Source organism: Gadus chalcogrammus, chromosome 12, assembly GCF_026213295.1.
Source record: "Gadus chalcogrammus isolate NIFS_2021 chromosome 12, NIFS_Gcha_1.0, whole genome shotgun sequence".
In the NCBI taxonomy this organism is placed as follows: Eukaryota; Metazoa; Chordata; class Actinopteri; order Gadiformes; family Gadidae; genus Gadus; species Gadus chalcogrammus.
This window is the reverse complement of record NC_079423.1, coordinates 21,183,085-21,208,784: the sequence shown is the minus strand read 5'-3', so window position 1 is coordinate 21,208,784 and position 25,700 is coordinate 21,183,085. Positions and strand designations below refer to the sequence as shown.

At 40.6% G+C, this 25,700-nt stretch overlaps 2 protein-coding genes across 7 annotated transcripts in view; one reads left to right on the top strand and one right to left on the bottom strand.

Moving 5' to 3' along the window:
- Positions 1 to 16,637, bottom strand: part of usp24 (ubiquitin specific peptidase 24) — a 63,465-nt gene extending 46,828 nt beyond the window's left edge. For 3 of the 5 annotated variants that reach the window (XM_056604520.1, XM_056604519.1, XM_056604521.1), the window contains exons 1-7: positions 15,990 to 16,636; positions 10,932 to 11,100; positions 6,253 to 6,320; positions 4,008 to 4,151; positions 3,733 to 3,858; positions 2,894 to 2,929; positions 2,711 to 2,776 (exon numbers count right to left, since the gene is read on the bottom strand). In XM_056604520.1, coding sequence (XP_056460495.1) covers positions 2,711 to 2,776; positions 2,894 to 2,929; positions 3,733 to 3,858; positions 4,008 to 4,151; positions 6,253 to 6,320; positions 10,932 to 11,100; positions 15,990 to 16,268 — 888 coding nt within the window. In that variant the 5' untranslated portion in view covers positions 16,269 to 16,636. Of the gene's footprint in view, positions 1 to 2,710; positions 2,777 to 2,893; positions 2,930 to 3,732; positions 3,859 to 4,007; positions 4,152 to 6,252; positions 6,321 to 10,931; positions 11,101 to 15,989 lie in introns of all 5 variants that reach the window. The other 2 variants (XM_056604518.1, XM_056604522.1) reach the window with 1 other exon arrangement.
- Positions 16,638 to 16,643: 6 nt separating this feature from the next.
- Positions 16,644 to 24,523, top strand: bloc1s2 (biogenesis of lysosomal organelles complex-1, subunit 2). 2 transcript variants are annotated; one of them, XM_056604593.1, is made up of 5 exons: positions 16,644 to 16,949; positions 17,388 to 17,504; positions 17,991 to 18,110; positions 20,332 to 20,436; positions 20,938 to 24,523. In XM_056604593.1, the coding sequence occupies exons 1-5, from the start codon at positions 16,784 to 16,786 to the stop codon at positions 20,997 to 20,999; spliced, it is 570 nt and encodes a 189-aa protein (XP_056460568.1). In that variant the 5' UTR covers positions 16,644 to 16,783; the 3' UTR covers positions 21,000 to 24,523. The 2 variants fall into 2 exon arrangements, with proteins under 2 accessions (XP_056460568.1, XP_056460569.1); XM_056604594.1 differs by having other exon boundaries at positions 16,661 to 16,949; positions 20,867 to 24,513.
- Positions 24,524 to 25,700: the final 1,177 nt, after the last annotated feature.

Genomic DNA, 25,700 nt, shown 5'->3' with positions numbered 1-25,700 from the left:
TTACACATCATACAATGAGCCAAAATGATAGAAGGCCTAATGCAAAAAGTAGGAACGTTGATATACATGTTCATGTTGTAAACGATAACTTGATCAACAGTTTGGACCAAAAACATCACGAGTCATACAGATAGTCTCGGCACCTGATTATTGACCAGAAACACAGATTATTATGTACATCAAAAAAGACTACCGTATTTTCCGGACTATACGTCGCTCCCGAGTATTAGTCGCATCAGTCAAAAAATGCTCCATGACGAGGAAAAAAACATATATACGTCGCATCGGTGTATAAGTCGCATTTATTTTTAAACATTTAAACAAGAACGTTTAGTCTGGAGAGACTGAATAAAATTGCAATAGCAATAGGTGTGTCGGTCCCACTCGTAGTTCTGAGAGTATACCGAATTCAGTGACACCGGGATTCCACCGGACGCGTATGCTCCGCGGTCCTAAACCTGAGCGCACGATCGGGAGGTGGAAGTTGCACTTTAGATGCCTTCACAAGTCCAGCGGAGGGCTCCAGTTTTCGCCGGCCAAGTCATGCGCTGTGATATGTGTGACAGCTATGTTGCACAACATTGCAGCTAAGGCTGGGGTAGCTTTGGTTGAACCGGAGGACATTGAGGACGATGACGACGACGAGAATATAATTTATTCGGTGGTGCAGTAGGCTTGCAGCGTTCAGTTGTAGGCCTAATGAATGACGGTGCCATCTTGCGGCCGAAGATTATGTACGCACAATTTCGGCATATAAGTCGCTTCGAAATATAAGTCGCAGGGCAAGCCAAACTACAAAAAAAACGCGACTTATAGTCCGGAAAATACGGTATCTATACTCTAATCCACGTGTCATACTCCAGGCCAAGGGGTCAAGAAATTATGGAATGCATGGAGCATTTTAACTACTGCGTGTGAATGAGTGTGCACGAGGGAAAGTCAGGGAGAGAGCACGCATGGATATGTGGGTGAGTTCGCAACAGCGGAACCCAGCTGTCCTTTGTCATGCAGGGCCAAAACTAGAAGGTTTGTGATGAATGGCTGTAGTGTTCCTCTCCTTTCGGCACCATTTTCCTCCTCTTTGCACATCTTCCATGTCTCTTTCTGGAGGAGCGTATGACCACAATGCTTTTGACTTCCTACTAGGGATGGGCACGAGTAGTAAATTCCAAACTCGAGTGATCGAAGGAATTCCTCGAGGATCAATCGAGTACTCGTTTAATCTAATATATTTTTAGAATGCAACGCATCTGCAGCAGGAATAGGCCCAATGATGAACGGCAATATTACCAACCAAACATGTAATGCTTATTCTCCATCAAAACAGTCAGAGTTATCAGAGTATTCATTATTTATTTTTGCAAACGTTCAAAACACATTTTCCAAAAATAAATATGCGTCTCACAATTTAAATCACGTCGAACCAAGGCCTGTAATGGTTTAAAAAAACAAGTAGCCTAACCATTGCAAATAATTTAAAGCTCCAAATAAAACGGCAGCAAATGGACCATGGAAATACTCAGCGATCTTCTCTACTCGGCCTGGATTACAGAAGCGTCTTGCGGCGGTGAAAATAGCCGATACACTTGGTTGCTGCGGGTCTGCTTTCCCGAACTCACCGTTGTGTTTCAGGAGCATATGTTGCCGCATAGTACTTTCTGGTAGCTCGATTTCACTTGGCATATTTTACATTTCACCTTATGATCTCCTTTTTCTTTAAAGTATTTCAATTCTTCGCTGCGCTTTGCTTTAACCGCCATCTCTTAACTTTTTAAATTCTGCCGTGCCTGCACACGGCACGGCACGCGCCACACAGAAATTTGATACATTTCATTTGCTTTGTGCCCACGTGACGGCATGCGTTAGTGGCGCCGCACAGAAAATTGATACATTTGCTTCAGAAAACTTTGTTTGTGTGTGTATATGCAAACTCGAGTTTGCCTGTCCACCAACCGAGTTCATTGGTAACGAGGAGTACTCGAGTAATCGATTCCTCACGCCCATCCCTACTTCCTACCCATCAAAGACAATTGAATGAGACACCCCTGGGATGCAACTCCTGCCATTTCTCCATTTACTCCCTCTTTTGCTTTCTGAGTGCGTGTCTCCCCTCTGTCTTCCTATGCATCTTCCTCCCTCCAGTCTCTTTCTCTGCTCATGGGGCATCTCCAAACAGATAGCTTTCACACTCTGCCTGCACCTCCAGAGTAAACGAGCAAGACATCTAACTTATTAACATGCTAATGGCTTCTGTGTGTGTATGAGAGACACACACTGAATCAATGCTTGTGTTCCGGCCAGGTTCACTGAAAGAGGCTTCAGTACAAGGATTCCTCTCAACACACACACAGCATTTCAGCTGTCTCACACACACACACACACACACACACACACACACACACACACACACACACACACACACACACACACACACACACACACACACACACACACACACACACACACACACACACACACACACACACACACACTTTAAATTAGAGCAGTTATCTTATACTGTAATACAGCACTGAAATGCATCCTTAAGGTCATGGATTGAACAGGAGAGTTCCATATACCGTTGTGTGTAAATCACTATCACTGTTCCCCTTCCAATGTTGTCACAATCCATATATTCTTTGGAGTAAAACATTCATTGCATTACTGTTAGTCAGGCCACCAGTGCATGCTGGGAAAAGGTTTCCCTTACCGCTATCTCGATTTCCTCAGTATTAAGCTTGGTCTGGATGGCGGTGAATCCTCCCATCTCTCCAAACTGGAACAGACAGATGAAAGGAGAGAGGTGTGAGGCCAAGCACAAGGTTTACATTCAGACACTTTAGGAACGTTTCAGTATGTCACCATGATGTGTTGCTCAGCGCTAATGACTTACTCGATTCACCAGGTCCACCAGCCAACCGTGAGGCTCCTGAAACAAACAGTTGAAACTTAAATGACAAACTGCCTTGTGAGAAAGTCATTAGAAATGTATGGTAGATATCCTCATTTATGACTATTTTGTCATGTGTTTTATGGTCTGATGCGTCTTCGGTAAATGTAAAACCTTTTGAGATTCAATGAAAACAATCTTCAGAGGTTCTGTTGTGTTAAGTTATGTCACGTGGAGAGCTCCACAGAATCATTCACAAATATCACGTCACCTTAGAGCTGTAACTAAATGCAACATGATTTCCGGACAGCTGTTGGATGTCTGTCAAGCACACTAAGCTCTCTTCTTGGATCTATTGCGCAAAGCTTCTGATGAGGCGCATACTCATTTTGCCCTCTGTTCTGGCTCAGGGAGATGGAAACAAAGGGCTAACTAGAGGCAAACAGAAGCCCAGCAAGATGTGCCTGCCTGGGAGGAGGAACAGAATACCTCCCCAGCATGCAGTTATTCTTTTCAGACATAGAGTGCTGCTGAGGATGTAGGTCAATCAATCTGCATGCATAGCTGTATATATTAGATAAAGATTTACACATTAATAAACACGAATGCCCTATGCGTTAATTAGATTGCATAAGAATGTTGATTGGACAATTATGACAGTTTTAGTTGCTTATTAGTTATCATTTTGGACTTCTCAAATCCACCTAACCATAGCCTGTATACAAAGCATTCAATTTCCATCAACAGCTTGTGTTGCCTGGGCAGTCACTGGTTAATTTACAGCAACAATAAAGAAGATAAACTCTTAATTTAGCTTGATCTAATTGTAGGGTGTGATGTACCTTTTGATAGCTGTTGCTAGGGGATACAGCAAACATGTTGGCCTCCTCTCCAAACACTTCTGCCCAGTTCCTCTGACAGGCCTTCATGCGGTTTTTGAAGTGGTACTCATTATCAGGGTTAAAGGCCTGGACGAGGGGAATGAAGAAATGTTAAGAATGCCCTTCAATGTTTAATCTCATGTGTCAAATATGCATACACATCTCAGTGATATAACGACAGAGATAGAGAAACACAGACCAATATAAAACACTGAGGGGGCAGAGGGAGACCTTACCATGGTCAGAACACCCATCAAGTTAACTGGGATGGGATCCTGCTTGACTCTTTCAGCAGCCAGTTCCACCAGAAGCATCAGCATGTTGTAGATTCCCTCATGGATCTCTGTGCCCCACTTGTGGACAGCACTGCTGGTCAGCAACTACAATCAAAAACAATATGATATGGTATTAAATCATGTATTAGAGCTGATTGACTCGTGTCACATTGCAGTTGAAGGTTCAGTGTATAGAATCGAATGGCATCTAGCAGAATAGAGTTGGTAACTTCGCAGGAATATTGAAATACTCCAAAGTATGTTCGATATCTGTAATCACATGCAAATATAATTGCTGCGATATCGTTACCCTACAATGAGCCCTTTATATCTATATAGGGATCTAGTCCTCTTAAAATACGTTAACTGAAATATTCATACAGTAGCCCAGAATGGACAGACAGCTTTAGAGAGAACGTGCTTTAAAAATATATATATATTTGAGAGTTGTAGGAAGGAGGGGGGCATGAGCCATGACCCATTTCTGAATCTTTTCTAGCATGGCCGTTGTGTAGTCGTTTTAGAATAAGCAATGTTGTATAATCAATTTACAAACACCATGTCATTATATTCAGGTGTTCAAGAAAGTTAACCCTCTCTGACGAGTCTAAATAGCCAATGAAGATGAGCTTACGCTCTGTTCGTTCACCAAACTATCATATGTATTCAGAGCGTTTAATTATAACAGAGGTTGACTTTTTGATCCATGAGGGGGATTATGTCAGGTGGGTGTGGATTCATCCATGATTTGGAGACGTTTGTTTTTGTGGTTGTTTCCCTGTTCGATAACTAATAGTAGGCTATCACTGTTTCAGAGAAAGTTGGTATCCAAAATGAAAACTGTTTGATACAAAAAGGCACATAGTTATCAAAAGCAACCTATATTCAATTACCGCCGTGCAAGTAAACATTGGCCTTTAGTGTCAACTGCTATTTGAATGAATAATTATAGGTCTATAAATGTAGTTTACCAATATGAATTCAGGACTGTGTGTGGAGCAACGCCAGTTGGCTATAACCTCCCCCATGTCCTACAACATGTACAGTGACCATTGGTGACTATGACAAAGATATCCAAATGTGATTGATCAAACTGATTTGCAGATTAGCGCCGTCAAAATCCACCTTAGTGCAAAATAAATGTATGTTGCTATTTCGCAAAGCCACATACAAGGCAGTAGGGGTGTAACGGTAAACAAAAGTCACGGTTCGGCAGGTACCTCGGTTTTGAAGTCACCGTACGTTACAGGACGGTACGGTTCATAGTTAAGGGGAACATTTTAAAAACTGTTTGTCAACAACAGAGAATGGCCGTAGATCAGCAGCAACTTAGTTATGGCATTTGCATTTCTGAATTCAGAGACAGGGATTGTCGAAATATTGTCGTGAGCTGGGTTTGCACAGCTCGTTATTTTTTTTTCACAGCAATGGTGATAATTACACCTCCTGGATGGTGCTTTTTCAAATGCGTGTGCATGTCAAAGTGCTGTACGTAGACACCGATAGCCCTCTCTGTAGCCGGAGTGCCTGCCGGAGACCCTCTTACGTGCGCAACCAATATTTTTGAACTATCCATCGACGCAACGGAGACGGCAAGTGCTGTGATTGGTCCTCTAACAAATTCATTTCCGGGATCAATTCTCCGGTTTGACCTGGCACCTTATTTACTTTGTACATTGTTTCATTTGCACATTAAGGACCAATAAAACACCAAATAAGATTTTAAAAGCTTTCGAAGTTAATTTACAACACTACTTACATGGTTTGTAGTCAACATATAAGATCGATCTGACGGAGAACTGGTGGAAATGGTCTCCATAGTTACGGAGTCGGAGTAGTATACTTTGGCTAAACGGTCCGGGGGGAACTCTGACTTCAAGTTTTAAATTCCGCATCGCAAAACAAGCCTTTACAATCGCCATATTAACGCTATGTACACCACATTTACGCACCGCGGGCCACCTCTGTAACCACCCAGAAGTGCCTGTACCGTGACCGTTCTGTACAAATACGTGTATCGTTACACCCCTACAAGGCAGGGCTGAATATTCAGTTGGCTGCAATCTGCAACCATACCACTAGCTACTATTCAATTTTACACACTGGACCTTTCAGTTAAATAACTGATTATTCTAAAGATTTCAATTGGATAAGCATGTAGACTCCTTGAAGGCATGACCTTGACCTCAGCAGTGGGACCTCTCACCTTTTTGAAGGCTTCATGCATGCACCTATCCATGAAGCGCTTACAGTTCTCGTCCGCATCAGCCAAACCTGGGAGAAAGAAAGGCAAGACGTTTATTTTTTTTATATCCCACATTCCCAAATGTAGCAGTCACTATTATCCAAAGTGCCTTAAAGTCAATTCAGAATACATGTTATTAAGCCACCATTTCAACAAAGTGCATCTTATCTTAAAGAGCAGGTAGGGATTTAGAACCTTGCTAAGAATGGTGAAAGGTAGAATGAAAAATTGGGGATCAGAGTACCTTGCGAATAGGAGAGACCTTGGAGCAGCACAACCCTGCCCATAAAATCTAAAACTATGGAAGAACTTTGCCCAAAGTTTGAGCTATAAAAACATCAGTTTCCAATATACCAATGTGTGAAACAACCCAGCAGGCCTAGGGATGGGCCGATAGTCGATTCTATCGACTATCGACGATAGATGGATTCCATCGTCGATCGAACCAAGTTGCTGATAAAAAGGCGATAATTAATTGTATTAATTTTTAGTTTTCTTTTTTTAAAGCGCTGTGGTAGCTATTTTTTCAACTTAAAAAGCACCGCAAATTGTAATTGAAATTAACTGGCACCGGTGGAAAACATACTATGTAGCGCTGACCTGCCGTATTCACTCAATGCTGCGAGAGGAGAGGAGAGGGGAGGGGCTCGAAACCTACCGATCTGCTCGCACGGCGAAATGACATCACACCCCGCTGCACCATTTCCGGGTCACAGCTGTGGTACATGAGCTGTGTTCGAAATCGTTCCCTATTCACTCACTCACTATTCCCTATAGTGTTCATGATATAGTGCACTACATAGGGAACGAACAAACGAGAATTCGGACACTACGCTGAACATTTCTAAACGTCATTTGCGTCAGTAAATGCGCCGGGTATGTGTGACGCAGACAGATGCGCCCAGATCATGTAAACAAACCGGGCACTCTCGAGGAAAGCTCAATAGTATCCAGCTGCAGCCCCGAAGAACAACACCCTGGCGTGACAGAACACCCAGGCGTGACGGAAGTACTGTAGCTGGACGGAAGTTACCTCCGATTATTTTCTATAGACAAATAAACGTATTTATCGCTTGAATTAACATAACAAAGAAATACAAAAATATTTAGACACGCAAGTAACCATTTTTATAGCTTAGAAAAGGTTTTTTAACGTTATTTAGCCCCGGAGAACAACACCCTGGCGTGACAACAACCCAGGCGCGACGGAAGTACACGTTCCCCTGACGAGCCTATGTTTAAGACATTTCAAAAGGCAGTCACGTTCCCCTGACGAGCCTATGTTTAAGACATTTCAAAAGGCAGTCACGTTCCCCTGACGAGCCTATGTTTAAGACATTTCAAAAGGCAGTCACGTTCCCCTGATGAGCCTATGTTTAAGACATTTCAAAAGGCAGTCATGTTCCCCTGACGAGCCTATGTTTAAGACATTTCTAAAGGGAGTCACATTTCCCTGACTTTTAGTCAAGTAGTCAAGCGCTCATCACATGTCATCAGATCTGAAATATATGGAAAGTGTTCTCGTAAGTTATCATTCACTCTTAAGATACCATTGGACGCCAGTGAAATGTGTTCATTTATGACACACAATGGCCACATCAATATTTTACATGGTGACATGTGAGATAGCTGAAAATCACATAAAGCTAATCCCTTTGTAAAGGCTGCAGTAATTTAATAGGTAATTTGTAAACCACTACATTACAGAGATCTCGCAGAGCAGCTTGTTCCAGGAACTTGGTTGGAGAAAACTGGACATGATATCGAGGTACATGCCTTTTTTCTCGTCTAACTTTAAAGGAATAAATCGTTTTTATATGCGTTTCTAATATTATGTTTTACCTTCATGGTTCAGGGACTTCCACCACAGGAATATGGGAACGACTGTGGGATCTTCATGATTATGGTATACTCAGTCACAAACTTAAAATGTACTGAACAGATATAACAACGCGTGTGAATGTTGTCACCAATTACATTTTTCCATCACAGTACGCTTGGTACCTTGCCATGGAGGCACCATTTGACTTCACTGTTGTAAGTAGACATTAAATTAAATGAAAAAAGAGCTGACGATTGAAAAGATACGTTTAAAATAACGATTGGATTTTTGACATATGTAAGGTTACAACATCGAGAAATTCACACTTGTATACATATTTTATCATTGTCAATTCTTGGAATATCCCCTTACTTTAGAAAGACATGCCAGTCCTCAGAAAATGGTGGTGCACAGTACTGCTTGAGAACTTCCACCTGGATGGGTGTGTTTTTTTTAATTTCAGATATGAATATACACCTCAACCCCAATATGAACTAAATATGTATAATTCTTCATCATTTCTCCTTATTTATTCAGGCATGGCAGAAGGTTCGCACACTTCACGGAGGAGGCCAAACAAATGACGGTTGGACTACTTCCACCAGTCTTCAGACTGAAGCGAAAGAGAGAAGTGAATATCGTTTCCAGTGACAGAATACAAATAATATATTGTATAGGCTTAATATTGATTTGACTGTTTGATTCTTTTGACAGTGAGTTGGAGCTGGTGGCAGCATGAAGAACCTATATCTTTAAGATTCTGTAGATTATTTGTTGAATAAATTGTGAGGAAACTTTGGTGTGGTTATTCTTCAATGTATCTTTATCAAATTATGATGATATACCGTATTTTCCGGACTATAAGTCGCGGTTTTTTTGTAGTTTGGCTTGCCCTGCGACTTATATTTCGAAGCGACTTATATGCCGAAATTGTGCGTGAATAATCTTCGGCCGCAAGATGGCACCGTCATTCATTAGGCCTACAACTGAACGCTGCAAGCCTACTGCACCACCGAATAAATTATATTCTCGTCGTCGTCATCGTCCTCAATGTCCTCCGGTTCAACCAAAGCTACCCCAGCCTTAGCTGCAATGTTGTGCAACATAGCTGTCACACATATCACAGCGCATGACTTGGCCGGCGAAAACTGGAGCCCTCCGCTGGACTTGTGAAGGCATCTAAACTGCAACTTCCACCTCCCGATCGTGCGCTCAGGTTTAGGAACGCGGCGCATACGCGTCCGGTGGAATCCCAGTGTCACTGAATTCGGTATACTCTCAGAACTACGAGTGGGACCGACACACCTATTGCTATTGCAATTTTATTCAGTCTCTCCAGACTAAACGTTCTTGTTTAAATGTTTAAAAATAAATGCGACTTATACACTGATGCGACGTATATATGTTTTTTTCCTCGTCATGGAGCATTTTTTGACTGATGCGACTAATACTCGGGAGCGACGTATAGTCCGGAAAATACGGTACTTGACAAAAGATGTCATTTGATTCTATTAAGACATATCAAAACAATTACTTAATTCTAATGGTAAATTACTTAATGAGTAAAGTGTATAATACACTCAATTCCATTCAATAATTGTCTACACACTGTACTAGTTTATTTCTCTAAATAACGTTAAAAAAATAAGCTATAAGCTAAGCTATAAAAATGGTTACTGACATGTCATAATATTGTTTTATTATGTACATTTTTTGGTCTAATAAATTCAATAACGCAAAAAAGAATCCTGAGGTATTTGTCTAAATAACGTTAAAATACATTTTCCAAGCTATAAAAATGGTTACTAGGGTGTCTAAATATTTTTTTATTTCTTTTTTATGTTAATTCAAGCTATAAATACGTTTATTTGTCTATAGAAAATAATCGGAGGTAACTTCCGTCCAGCCACAGTACTTCCGTCACGCCTGGGTGTTCTGTCACGCCAGGGTGTTGTTCTCCGGGGCTGCAGCTGGACCCAACTCGGAAAGCTGGAGGTTGTATTGATGTTGAATGTTACATTTCCTTGAACAAGGTTTTTCTTATTAATTTTGAATATTTCATTTTCTTGTTAAATCCCAAATAAATTGTTGATATTTCTAAACGAAAGCCGGAGACTCCATCATTAAATGTATTCGTTTTCGCCGCTTGCGGTTATTGAGCTTCTTCTTCTCCTCCGGAAAAACACGACCGCATTGCATTGTGGTATATGGGAGTAACACGTAGGGAACATCATATGTACAGGTTGTACACTCACATTTTGGGTATTTTAAGTGCACTATATAGGGCATGAATTAACCAGTGAGAATTCGAACAACGCTACAAAATAGCGAGCACCCTATCCGTGATAGGGAACGATTTCGAACACAGCTACGAGCTGTGTGTCATCAGCGTGTGTCATCATGACAGCGCCGCCGGCGCCGACGCATCGAAACTTAAATCAGCGGAGGCTCACGGCTCACGCTGGTCCAAGGGGAAGACCATCGTATTCGTTTTTAAGAAAAAATTCAAAAAATAAAAACGTGATTTTTTTCAAAGTGATCAATTATTATAAATAATTAATATTAGAAAATTATTATAAAGTTGCCCCCCCCGATAGTATCGACTATCGGCGATCTCTAGGGGGCGCTATCGGCAGTGGAAGCTGGTAGACGATTGCCCAACCCTAGCCCACCCAACCAACAGAGAATTACGGGAACTTATTAACCATGGAAATCCAACAACGAAAAGGTTGAATTACACACAACAGGAACATCACAGCTCATTCTTGAGGTAAAATAAGGATTGTTCTCACACACACACACAATAGGACAATCTTACCATGTCGGGCGAGGCAGGTGGAAGCGATGAGACACTTGCCCAGGGACTCCTCTCTCTTGTAGGGTATGGACCAGTGGTCGGTGAACACTCGGCTCTCCAGTTCATAAAGGTTGGTGGTGGGGAACTCCATGCTACCTCCAGAGCAGTTTCCATTCTCATCGTTACTTCTCTGCCACACACAGACAGACACAAGTTAGTCTGTCATGTTAGATCTACAGTTAGTATTTTAATGGCCCGCTTGCACATTAAACCTTCGTCTTTCCAAAACAATAAAAAATATATATACTTGAATACTAAAGAACGACTTATTGACGCATTATCCGGCTTAGTTTTATTGATCGATTAGCAGATACAATTATTTAACAGATCAACATTGTCTAGAAATCATCTGAATAAAAGTTATCATGCTACAAAATTATTCTGCATCACACAAACTCATTGCACTGGGTAAACCAAATATTTTACCCAGTGCAACCCAGGGCTACTTAACCAAAAGGAAATAATTAAATAGTGAACTGTCGTCATTTTCCCCTAAAGTTGAACACACAAAGGGAGTCCTACATTTAGCATATTGAAGCTGCTTTAATGAATAAGCCAGAGCCCCAAAAATGTATAAGTTGTTCCACAGTGACCCAAGTGCTGTAAATAATATCCCCAGACTTGTGAGGAAGAATCATCTTCTAATGAGTATGAGGAATACCATCCCGTCTTCCCAAAACTGAATCATGCATCATGATCTACTATTTCATTCTCAAGGGCAGGCTAGCGAAAGTATAAATGTGTTGACCAAATAACATGCACAGAAAAAAAAAAAAAGGGCAGCTCAGAATCATTAATTTGTCATTAAGAGTCTGACACTTTTTTTTTTGTGTGGTAGAGCAAGAGCAGCAATTGTGATTATTTACATTATGAAGTTAAAAACATATTCTTGAAGGAATATGCATATTCACGATTGAATAAGTCTCCTCTCTTGATAATGATGAGATTCAAGATGGCTTACCCGGGTAGGCAGAGTTCATCCACGTTTGACAAGTTAAAATAATGAAGGCACACCCTGAATGTACCGTCATCAAAACTGATTGTAAAATTAATACTTTCAGTCTTGAATAGCTACTATGTTTGTGTATTAAAAGAAACACACATCTCAATAGCAGTTTATATTAAGTTGGAAAGATGATGGATATTCATCAAATAATTTTCACTCTGAATAACAGCGATCCGACGCAGTGAACTATAGACGCGATCACTGGTAAGTCCTGTGTCTTTTTAGAAATTCATGCTTGCGTTGCGATTTATCGATCTGACATAAGGCAAGTTAAAATATATTGTTTTGCCATAGACAGCAAATATAGCCCTCTTGAATATATTTATGATTTTTGCCTGCATATCACAATATTCCATTCAACATTGGTTAAGATTAGGGATGCAGCTTTTTTTGTCAGTTTTTTTGGCAATGTGTGATCAGACAATCAGACAGAGATCACCAATTTCTCAGAGGCTACAATATCTCAGATTTTTCAGAAATTAATTTAAAACCCAATCTATATGAAATGTATTACTACTCTATGGAAGATAGTAGTAGAGTCTGATCACATACTACATGGTGTCTGTGTGCCAATAATAATCCGTGGCCAATCAAAAGGAGCATCACTAGTTAAAACATCTACAATAGAATATTGTGATATGTGAAACGCAATATTGTTTTTTCCCAATTGCTTAAACACATTTCCTGATAGACTACTTCCCTTTCTCAAAACCTTAAACATAAAATCCCAAAACTCAACACAAAATTCTAAATCCTACACTTCCCTTGCAAAAGCACACTTTACCCCCAAAACAGTGTTAACTCTTCACTTAACGGCATTTTCTTTTCAAATAACATACACATACTTCATACGAGTAGACATTTCTAAGCACCCCGTGAACACTAGTGTGCAGAATGGAAAACACTATAGTATGAATGGAAAACACTATATGAATGCTTCATCAGTATTATGCTTTTGCATTTTTTGTGTTACACTGTCACCTGTTGGATGTAAAATATTACCGCAAATGTTTTTACATATACTAAAATAGAAAACACAATACTTTACAGTAACAACGCATACAGTATTTGTACCCAAAGTGTGGAGTCTATGGAAAGCACAGCAAAAAGGATGAAATATATCTTCAAGGAACAGGTCGTCCGTAAAGCCAACTAGATTTTAGACTGCAAAAGCCACCCCCTTCACAATCATTTTGAGGTTCTCACCTCAGGACGGAGACTCAGAGTGCCTTTTTGTAGATGCAATAGGACCAAAAATTCATTTTTAACAAGGGCAATATCCTTGCTAAATTTGCAGAATACTGAATTCCAGACTTGTCTGTTGTGTGTTGCCTGTGTGTCCGTGTCGTAACTTTATTGGTCATTGTTGATGTCTTACAGTAATGTATTTCTTGTATGCTTTTACGTATCTGTTACAGTAACCTTCCTGCAACCAAGTTTCCCTTTGGGGTAATAATAAACCTCCTATAACTATAACGGGATGAAATGAAAGAGATAACAGAAAATAGGCAATACCGTAAAGTTAAAAGCAAATTTTAGATTGCTCTACAGCAAATTGCAGATTGCTAGTTGCACAACAGCCTTTGGAGCTTAGAAATGTGATTGGCAGTGTGTTCTGTGTGAACACCAAGAGGGAATTCAGGAAGAGTGTGCAAGATATAGAGAATTGTGTGTAGTGTTGTGAAAAATTTGTGGGTTGGAATGGGCATCCGAGTCTAAAGCAGAAAATGTGCTTAGAGTTCAGCAGAATTGGTTTGGCAGTTGGTTCATGAGTTTCAGGTGCACATTGTGTCTGATATTCCAATTAATGTGTTTAAACAATTGTGAAAAACTTATCCAAAGGCTGATGAACATAGCTACGAAACAGTTTACCTTTAAACAATGCCCATGGCGTATCTTACTGCATATTTAATAACCTTGTTGATGTATATGTAGATGGTCTGCACACTGAACAAGAGCCAGGAAGGAATGGAAAAGGGAGATGCAAAGAAGAAGTATCACATTTCATCTTCTCCCGTTTGAAGTGAAAAAGAGATGAAAGATGGATGGATGGATGGATGCCAGGGGGTGTGGAGAATGAGAGATGAAACCTGCGATGACATTAGACAAAGGTAGTGAAAGGCAACCAATAGGGAACTTTTTGGAGAGAATACCCAATCAGAACCATTCGATTTCCGAATACAAAAAAAACATCGCCTCCAGTCACTAATGGAGCCACATGAGTCATGACTGCTTAAAACCTAGATGTCTCGAGACATCAAACTTACTAGTGACATATACTGTATAAAGAGTATCTAAAGGCAATAAGTGGAATATGGGAGGCTTTTCCAAAAAACAAAATATGAGAATGTGCAGATAGGAAGGGAATGAGGGAGAATGAAAGGCTAGGCTTCTCAAGGGGATCATCTCCATGTTTCTATCTGCACAGAGCAGAGAGGTAACCAATCCCGCACCAGTCTGTTACCATGCACCCTTATGACCCCCCTGGGACCCCCACCTCAGCAAAATACTGCAGTGTGTGTGTTTGTGTGTGTGTTTGTGGAGAGACTATATTTAGGAGCGTAATATGGGGCTAAAGAACTATGACAGGCCGCCGAAGTATAAAATAAGTATGAATAAATTGTTGCATGACGAGATGAATAAAATCTGTAATTTTCCTTAATGCTGAGAACTACTGATGTACTAGGAATAAGGTGAAATATTATCTAAAAGGGAAAAGAAATGTTGCCAATTGACAGTAAACAAACAGAAGTGTTAGACTAAGCAAATTCAATTTCTCCTGATCAGGTTAATTCCTCTCATTCCAGTATCATCGTTTTTAACTACAGGGTCTAATTAGCATTAACTACCATTGGCAATGAAAGACCATAACTGGATAAGACATATTGAGCTCACTCAAAATATTTGAGTTCTACACTAGTAGTAGTAAGTAACATAAAACAAATACATGAAGGCTGACACACCAGTGCCGTGCGACGATTTAAAGGTCAACATTAGAGTAGTAATGATTAACGTTTCTTTGCTTTGGCCATGTTGGAATGCAACAGGTGTACGGGTTGCTTGCTAACTCATTACAGCTCAACCATTAGCCTTGCTTGAGCGGTCATAATGTATGAACAACTTTCTTATAGGCAGTGCGTACGATATTAAGCGAACATGTCATAAGGTAGTTATTTAGAAATGAGAACTGTTCATGGAACTGGTCTTCAAGCTGCCCAGAAAGAAGAGGATAAACCAGTGGTCCAGAGAGGACCAGTAAGTGGTTTGCTATACTGACAAAACGATTCGTCGTAATGGCATAAAATGGTAGCATTTTAAACATATGGGCAGCTTTTTTCCCAATGGCATAAAGATGACGAACAAACAGCAAAGATCTTGGGTCGTGCTTGAAGTGGCTAAATGTTAAGAATTTCGAAATCCATACGGTTTCTCAAATGCACTAGAAAAGGTTATGCAGGAATCCATGGTTGACACTGCCTTGCTTTACGATAAGGGGCAAGGGCTAACGATAGCTTTTACGTGAAGCAAATTTTACCTGTGCAGTGGTTAATGTATTGAATCATTTGGTTGATTATTTTACTCCCTATTGAGACTAAAACGTGAATCCAGTTACACCTTAACTTAACCCTGCCAGCACAGTACTACTGCTGCTACTCGGAGAACCGCGCGGGCAGCATAACGTCCCGGCTAGCTAGCCGCTACTTGGTTAGCCGCTTGGAGTTGACAGCAAACCACAGTGCGAACCAGGTTCAAAACGGGTTTTACATTTATCACACGGTCTTCGTCCGCCCAAGTCAATCGTTCTCAACGTTATAGTCTATTGGATTGAGAGTGCATGCCTCGACCTTTCCCTCCTGCTTTGACAGATATACTTGATGTTAAGCTAGCAGTGATTTCGCCTAATGGGCGATCCCTCTGGTCTATAGTGCTAAATTACTGGTATAACGCATACTTTCACACATTCCCAAGAATTCCCTTGCTGCTGGTTGAAGAAAGGCTGTATCTGGCCTTACCTCGCTGTCCACTACATCGTGGTATGCAGGCGGGGGATCAAACCCCCCCGTCCCAGTACGCCCGCTGTTTTCCCCGTCTCCTCCTGTCCCCGAGCCCGTGGTAGGCCCACTCTCCATCGGCTCATAACCATACCCAAGTCCGGGGCTTTCGTTCGTAAGAAGAGCGACTGCCTCGTTTATATCATTCTTTGCCAAGCGAAGCGCTTTCCGTATTGCAACGGGGTCTGGAAAGCCCATGCATAGGAGCGTTGTCATATGCTGCTCCTCTTCAGTCTCCATGTTCAGCGCGTCTCCGTCTCTCAGACTAGTAGCAGCGGGGTATGGAGCACAGCCCTGTCGCCGTGCACGCCGCCATGTTTACAGTCCACTGCTAACCTGTCACGATGGATTCCCACAACAGCGCCATACGTTTCCGAGGATGCGTGGAGTGCGTCACCCTTACCCGCCCAAAAGGGATGTTTTCATAACGCCTGGTTCTTATTTTCAAAATGTCTACTATTATTCAAATATAGGTTAGGATATTAGGGGCTATGGACAAAAATATAATTAATTTGACTTTGCAATCAATCCAATTACGGTTATAATTAGGTAATTTATGTGTGGATCAGTGTAACGCGCATCAACAGCTATGAGATAATATTATTAAAATATCTATTTTAAATTGTTTTACGCGGCGTATACTATATCAGTTAGCCACCTGACAATAAAAGGGTGTGGCATAGTGATTTCATTCGTGTAGAAGAACATCACGTGGAAATTAAAATCATGTGACGAGGAAAAGCTAACAACAGAAAATGGCTGCAACGGGTGAGAAAGCTGCTGATATGGACAGCATCTCCAGGGTGGTAATGGCCCATCCGACTGCGTTAAATCTGACAGGAACCACCGTCCCTCACGGCGAGAGCTTGGAAGATGCAGTGGAACCTCTTGCACCAGCGCTCAAGAAGCCAAGCACGAACAGTGAGTATTGAGTTGATGTCGGTTCAAGGCAACTTGGCTAGCTACCCGATGACATTAGAGGAACGGTAACTTACCACAAGTAGGCTACACTTCCAGCCGTCCAATGCTTTTACTTTTGTAGATTTCTGGTCCGTATCACGTCTATGCCTTGTTTATCATGCATCCGTTTATTTTCTGCTTGCCTTGTGCTTTAAATAACGTCGTCGTGTTGTACAAAAATTCATATCATAGTTGTATAGAATGAATGAACAATATATAGCCTAACAATATGCATGTTTATTTGTAATTACTCTTGACTTTATGCCAATACGCTTAATTTCTACTACGATATCGATAACAACGGTGTAATAACACGGGATTGCTATTGCTGTCCTTCTCGGTTATAACATCATTGATTTAGAAAAAAAAGTAAGAATTATTTTGTGTGTGTGTGTTAAGGTGATGGTGGAGTGGAGACGGCAGAGGAGGCTGTGGAGCCTGCAGAACCCGACATTAATGAGCTTTGCACTGACATGTTTGACAAGATGGCAATATTTCTACAAGGAGAACTCACAGGTTTCATCTTCTTTTTGCTCTTCTCCCTGTTCATACCAAGTTTTGTAACCTTTTGTCTGAGCACATGTAGAAATGTCTGAAAATAACAATTGATTATAATATTTATTCTAAGCCCCATGTTCTTAGTAAACGAACAGTACGTTTGTCCTTAGCACCAACTAGTTGGTTGAGGCTGGCAAAAATGTTGATGATGCAGAAACTGTGTACGTCTAACTCTGGAAACATCTGAGTTGATGTATAGTAATGTTGCGTCTTTAAATAGGAAATGCATTTTCACAGACAATGGGGCTCATATTTTAACACAGTAAATAGACAAAGTACACAAGCTATAATGATGCAATGCAATGCAAAACAACACAAGGTCCTCAATACAAAAGTACTACAGTCATTCTCACACAAGAGTTGACTACCACAAAACATGCTAGAATGTCATTGAACTATTTTTATCCTGCTTCCACTCCTACCTTTCTCCTCCTCCCCACACAGCAACATGTGAGGATTACCGGCTGCTGGAGAACATGAACAAGCTGACCAGTCTCAAGTACATGGAGATGAAGGACATCAGCATCAACATCAGCCGTAACCTGCAAGACCTCAACAACAAATGTGTGTGTGTGTGTGTGTGTGTGTGTGTGTGTGTGTGTGTGTGTGTGTGTGTGTGTGTGTGTGTGTGTGTGTGTGTGTGTGTGTGTGTGTGTGTGTGTGTGTGTGTGTGTGTGTCGAGTATCAGCTGATACTCGATTTTTGGGGCCGATACAGATATTGGGGAGTAAGAAATTACCTGAATCGGCCGATATTGAAAGTGTGTGTATATATTAGTGGTGGGACGTTATCGGCGTAAACGGGAAACTTTTATCGTGCGATAAAAAAAAATATCGCCGTTAATCTATTTTCAAACACTTCCTTGTTCGGACCCTTCACGTGACTGAACTAACCAATCAGAAGCTAGAATTTAGACTGAGGTAAACGTGAGGGAATCAGAGAGGCAGATTCAACAGAATATCCTGACTGTGTTAAATATGTAAACATGTAAATATGTAATAATTGTGTAACATAAATATGTAAATGATTAACTGACTAAAAATTTTTAGTACATTTCTAGCAAATTAACTCCAATATAAATTATATTAATTTATTCTACAACTTTCAAATATTTAACTTCTAAACCTTACATTATTATGGATTATTACACGGCTCTTCTCAATGCTGTAGACTGCTCCATTCACTTGCATGGGCCTTCCCAACGTTCAGCTGTCAATTATTTTTGTTTATGCTCCGTTCACTTGCATGGGCACTTCACAACTTCCGGCGGTGAATTATATTTGATAAATCACCATTGCCCAGTATAATTGACCGCTGTCAAGGTAAACGAACAGATTTTTTGCCATTTGCCATTTTAATCTAGATTAATTAAATAATCGATGCCCACCACGTGTGTGTGTGTGTGTGTGTGTGTGTGTGTGTGTGTGTGTGTGTGTGTGTGTGTGTGTGTGTGTGTGTGTGTGTGTGTGTCATTTAGCAGACGCCTTTATCCAAAGCGACTTACAATAAGTACATTTGTCAGAAGAAAATGAAACTATATATCGTTGTCGGTATAGTTATATAGGATGTTCGTAGAATCAAGTACAAGCACCAACAATTGCTAGGTTAACCCATTCCCCGTATGCAACAATGATAGCTAGGATAAGATGCTTCACAACTAAGTACTATAACTTAATACAACATACAATAAGTACATACATTAAGTGCCAGGACGCACAACATACAATAAGTAGGTGGGGTGGGACAGGGTGGCTATGCAGATGACTGGCTATCTAGGTGAAGATATATTGGTTTATATATCGGTTGATACAATATTGTATCAATGCTAGGAGTGGAGCAGTTCCTTGGGATTTGTGGCTCACCCACAACATAACATGCAAATCCTGAGCTAAAGGAACCAATGAACTGTATGGGGAGGAGCTACCAACCTTCACCCATACCATAATGTCAAACAGTTATTGTTGGGAGTGTTTATGTGGATATACTCAGTTTAAGAATTTGGAGGTTCAACCATAAAAGTAGAGGATTTATAAAGGGATGAAATGACATTTATAAATCAACAACATTTATTAAGCTTTCATATTGGCAAACATATATGCCGATACGATATATCTGTGATAGGCCAATATAGGCCATAAAATCAGCCAACAGGTCATGTTCTAATATTGTGTTTAATTTGCTAGAAAGTCATTTGTTTTTATTTTCTGGCTGAGGTGTGTCAATACCAGAAATCAAGCATTTGACTGGACCTGAGAAGTACTCGTACACACTACCACTGTGGCAGTGCGTGTTCATTTATGTGAATACTTGAATATTTATATTGGGTACAACCTTGAGATACAATTTACTATCTTATATCCATTGCAATGTCTATGATCCGAATAGCATAGACATGGCACCTCTGAACTCTGAAGAATGTGCGTCTGTTATGGTTGTAGTATACTAATACTTAACCAACGCGTCTTGGAGTAACCCAGCAACGTCGGACTTCTGTTGGATGATACATGCTATACCACGTGCTGCTGTACGCTAAAAAGTACTGTGTGTGTGTGTGTGTGTGTGTGTGTGTGTGTGTGTGTGTGTGTGTGTGTGTGTGTGTGTGTGTGTGTGTGTGTGTGTGTGTGTGTGTGTGTGTGTGTGTGTGTGTGTGTGTGTGGACGGACGGACGGACGGACGGACGGACGGACGGACGATAATTGACTGAGGTGTGTCAATACCAGATAAGTCCGGACGGACGGACTCACCTGATTTTTGTTGCCATGAAAATTGTTTTTGTGTGTTTCAGATGCCAGCCTTCAACCTTACCTGGATCAAATAAATCAAATTGAAGAACAGGTATCATCTCTGGAACAGGCTGCTTACAAACTAGATGCATACTCCAAGAAGCTTGGTATGACATTATACAATTATTTTGAGTGTGTTTACAAAACACTTTTTTGAACAGTTGTAATTGAAAACTGAAAGACATAATTGCATTAAGAGACTTTATTATGGAGAATAATGAAAGCTAAAAAGAGGCTTCTGTATATCAGCTGAGCCACAGAGCCTTTTCTTTGAATGTCAGTCCTGTCTATTTCTGGTATGTTGGACATACTGAAGCCTTAAAATAGTTCAACCACATTGTGCTGCCCATTACAACCTTGAACAGCAGATGGCACTCTTACCTCACAGATAGTCTTCCATGCACATGGCTTCTTCATGCCCTCCTCAGTTTCCCAAACCAAAAACTCTTCACTTGAATATTGTGCACTTTGTTTCGTGAGAATTTCATGCTGTTGAATTATTTATTTATTTATTTATAAATCTTTGTATCTGCTCAGAGGCAAAATTCAAGAAACTGGAGAAGCGATGAGAAGACATGCTGTCTCTCTTCTTCCCCTCCCCTTACCAGTCCAGCACGGCACTACAAGACAGAAACAACATCCAGGCAAGCTCAATTTCACACCTAAATAAAACGCTTGAGAAACGGACAGTTGGCACTGCTTGAATCCTAATGAGCTTCAGCCGGAACGGACTTGAAGATTATGGCCAACTCTTTAGATCCATGGTAAAGTATGGCATACATTTTATAAAAGAAAGTAATTTGCCCCTACTCCTTGTTGAAAAAAGGTGTGCCCCATCTGGAAAATGATCTACATGGCAGCGTATTCAGTGTGATAGATTTCCCTTACAGTATTAAAGCCTCAGGTAGGGTTGATCCAAAAGGCTTGAAGGCATTGTTATGTACTTGGACTAATACTGATAGAGAACACTTACACATGGTATTGCGTAACTGTGTTGAAGGCAGCTGAAGCCAACTCGTTAGAATGCAGTATGCTTTGGAAGAGGAGTTTATTTAGAATAGAGAAATTGGATAATATGTAATGTGTACATAAGTCGGAGATGAAAAGTATATATTTTTTTTTTGACCAATGGATTGTTATGCCCTTTCCGTACGGCAATCAGCAGGTGTCAGTGCTGCACCATGTTCAATGTTGCCTCTCAATACTGGCTTTGACTTTAGTCTTCATGCAAGTGGTTAACAGAACTAGTTTGTTTGACACGTTTACTCTTACTGGTTAAAATGTTCTTGGTTGTTCAAAATGAGACAGCTACTTGGACATTGAGTTGTCAGTTGACATTTCCCAACTGTTTTTTATTGCTTTTCTTTTACTATAGTAACTATTACTATTTTTTGTTAACCTATTATAACAATTGATATTCTGTTACTATGATAAATAAACAGGCTCTTGCACAATACTATGTAACCAGTCTGATATCACAATAAGGTTGCAGTTTTGTTCCAATCCCAATCACACAAACACTCGATTCATGCTGCAGTTGACCCAGGTTTGTTGACAACAGTCCCCATGAATCAACAATGGAGCCTACTCCACCATCACTATAATCCATAGGTGGGTCAGAGTGTTCGTGGCGCTTGAGCTCCTGATACCTTCCTCATCGGGATAATTTACATATTCGGTTTCTCTGTTATTCATTGTGAAACGTAAGTTAAGGCTGAGAGAATGAAAAAGTAATTATGGGTTGAGTATTTGCCGGAGACGAGGAGCAGGTCACTAATCTAGAATCTATGCAAGTTCTTTTTCACTATCAAAGGTTTCGCTCTCCGTCATTCACAACTTTTGCTGTAAACCTACACACCTATAGCTGTGGGCAGCAGCATATAACCTAAAGTAATTGAGCTCCCCTGTGTTGTTGTGATCCCATGTGAGTGTAAGAGGGGAGAGAGGGGCCTAATCTAAAACAGGTTGTTTTCATTATTTTTGCTAAGGCCCCAACACAGAGGGAACTCATTATTCATACTGTTATATTGTTTGCAGCAGAGCAGAAACCCCTCCATCTCCCTCTCTTTCCCCAGGCCCCAGGGCAGTAATATGCTCCTGTGTTTTACCGTCTCTGTATTTTATCAGATCTACTTTTGTTTTTTTCTTAAAATGGGATATTTTTTACCGGAGGTTTGTTACTGTATGTTATAGAAAAAATAAGATTTGTAGGTGTATCTTAGATACAAAATTATGTTATCAGATTGATAACATGCCTGGCACAATATCCTTCTAAGGTTATCGTTCAGTGCATATGTTAAGATATAACAGGTAGTCTATGCACCACATCGTTGTTAGGATACCGGGCATAAAGTACATAAACCAGAGGTTAAACAGGGATTCTGGGTTAATTCCCACCACCGCCCAGCTTTCCATACCTCAATTGCTCCGATAGGGTGCATTATAGCAAGTCAGTTAGCCAACCGTGAAGCATGCCTCAGTAAAATACCCCCAAACTCTAATAGGGATGGTAGGTTATGGAAACACCAATGCACACCAATATGCAGATCTATGTTTTTATTGGGTAACTTGTCATCTTAATCACCAGGATGTTCCTTTTCAGCAAGTTTCTACTTGGAATCAACACATTCCTAATTAAGAAAAGTGTTCCCATGTTTGAGTTTGGTTGGTGTGTTTATTTGTTGCTAGGGTAGACCAGACATCTTTTAAACACTGGGGTTGTCAAGGGGCTTCATGGGTTTTGGTTTTAAATTGTAGTTCAATAAAAGTTGTGTACACTGGTCCTTTCGCATGTTATTACTGAGAACGGTGATAATAAACCGTAAGCAGAAAATGTGCTAACTTTGTATGTTTATTCTAAAGTTAATTAATTATAGTTAGTTAAAGTTAGTCATCAATAACCTGATATATTAATGAAAAGGAGAAGATATATAGCATATGTCTTCAACTCCCAAGCTTTGTTGAGATTTGCTATTACTTTAGACAGGGGAAAGAATCTAGCATTTTAAGTATTTATTTTCTCCTATGAAGATCAAATGTAAGTGTCTCTAGTCTAGATTGAGAATTACCACAATAGACACAACTCGGCAGTTCTCATGCTTTTGCTATTGTTTATCCTCAGTTTGAGGGTTAGTTAATTTAGTATTGACACAGACAGACAGACAAACACAGAACGCTTATAAATATACACACTTGCTTCATGTTATTATAGATTTGATTGCATTTTTGATTCTGGTCTTCCTAAAATAAAAACATTTCTTAGAATAAACATTCCTCGCAAAAAAGCAACCACAACCGATCAAAAAAACAAACAGAGTAGGCTCCACTTGAATTGGATTTGACCAAATGCAGAAAGTAGCCAGCAGTGAGATTAAAAGAGCGTCAAACATCTTGTCACAATCTGCTACAATCTGCAGCAGAGGTGCTTTTTCCCCCCCAAAAGCCTGGTGCCAGTTAGCAATGGCAGGGCGAAATGCCACCCCACGCTGTTGTGTAATGGACAGGTTTGCCATGATCTGTGGGAGACTTTACTACACTTCACAAATGAGAGAGAGAGAGAGAGAGCCAGTGAGAGAGAGATTACTGTACATGATCAAATTGACTTGAAGCCATCTTTGTCATCGTTGTGTTAATTGGCGTAGTTAAGCGTTAACAACTTTCCTAATGGAGATTGTCACACAAACGTTAACTGTTTTTTTGCGGAGAACCACGTACGCACACACACACACACAAAAACTATACCTACACTCCAGCTTGTAAAATGTAACAAAACCATGCCCCTGCAACAGAGAATGCCTTTAAAATAAATCCAAATGACCTGAGATAAATGGTGAGACTGTACATGTTTACATCCATTCGAGAGCTGCCTGTAGATCTTGCAGGCATTTTCTCCTCAAATACGAACCACATGTGAGATCAGAGGAACTGCGTCAAACTTCAAATACCTTTCCTGGGAAAGGAGATGAAAAGACACACAAGGTTCACCCTCCGTCACTCCAGCACTCACACCTCCATCAAGCACACACGTGGGCACGAAAGCTCACACTCATGACCCAGGTGTCACTTCTAGCTTGCAGCAGATCTTTAAAACCCCACCTTTGTAATTCTAACCCCAGCCCCAAGAAGTACATGTCAGCCGTATAGCACTTTGAACCAAGTGCTAAATCTGCCTGCGTTATTCTCAAGATGGCCCCGGTCTGTGATTACGCATCTAAAATGAGACCAGATGGAATGTGTTGGTGAATGGGGGAGCGGTGTCCCTTCATTTGGGTTGATCTCCGCAGGTTGGGGAGTCAGGATGTTGGCCTGTGTCTCCATCAGCCCCATCTGAACATTAAGTACATGACTGGAGGTCACAGTTAGCGCTAGTATCTAAAGAAACCTCATCTTATGTCAGGTTGGTTAAAGTTGGATGTTCACTTATTAATCTCAGTGTGTGTGTGTCTGCTTGTATCTCTGTTGCTGTTCATACTCATTATGAATCTCAACATATAACCGTCCTTTTAAGTACCCCTTGCTACTTACCTTAAAACCTACTCAGACTCTTTGGATCCAGAGCCATCAGAGATAAGTCTGTGTATGTGTATTTAACAATCACAGATTCATATTGTGTTTAGATTTTGTTTTTTGTTAACTAAACCCATACCCATTGCATGGTCAAAAACATTGTATTAGAACATTGTCATGATACATTAATTAACAAATCAAAAATGAAAAACAAAAAAAACTTTATTTATTATTTTTCTCCCAATCAATTAATAGATAATTTAATAGCTTATTTGTTATTACACCTAAACCTGGATTTGAAAACCTGGATTCGACAATGAATCTTTCCCTTTATATTTTTAAATTGCGACATCTTTGACCCTTCGCCCTCGGTTACTTGTTGCTTTTTTACAAATCTCCTTCAATCTAGAGGCTCTGGCCTGCAGTAGTCAGCCTTTCTGATGCTGTGTCTAGAGGATCCTTGCATACATGTCTAGAGTTTTGCATCATTATACTTGATGTAAGTGATTGCTGTGGGTCAGTGGTAACCCAACCACCTTCACCTGTGCTCTCCCTATAACAGTCCTCTCCTTTCACTCAGTCCTTGCCAGTCCTTTCACTCAGTCCTGGTGGCCGTCACTGGAAGAGGATGTCCGGGGCTTTGTCAACGCCTGTCCTGTTTGTAACCAGAATAAGACCTCTCGCCGCCCACCTGCCAGCTTCCTGCACCCCTTGCCCATGCCCCATCGTCCCTGTTCGCATATCTCTTTGGACTTTGTGACTGGTTTGCCTGCATCCAAGGGCCACACCGTTGTCCTCACCCTTGTAGATCGATTTAGTAAGTTGGCCCATTTCATCCCTCTTACTAAACTCCCCTTTGCCAGGG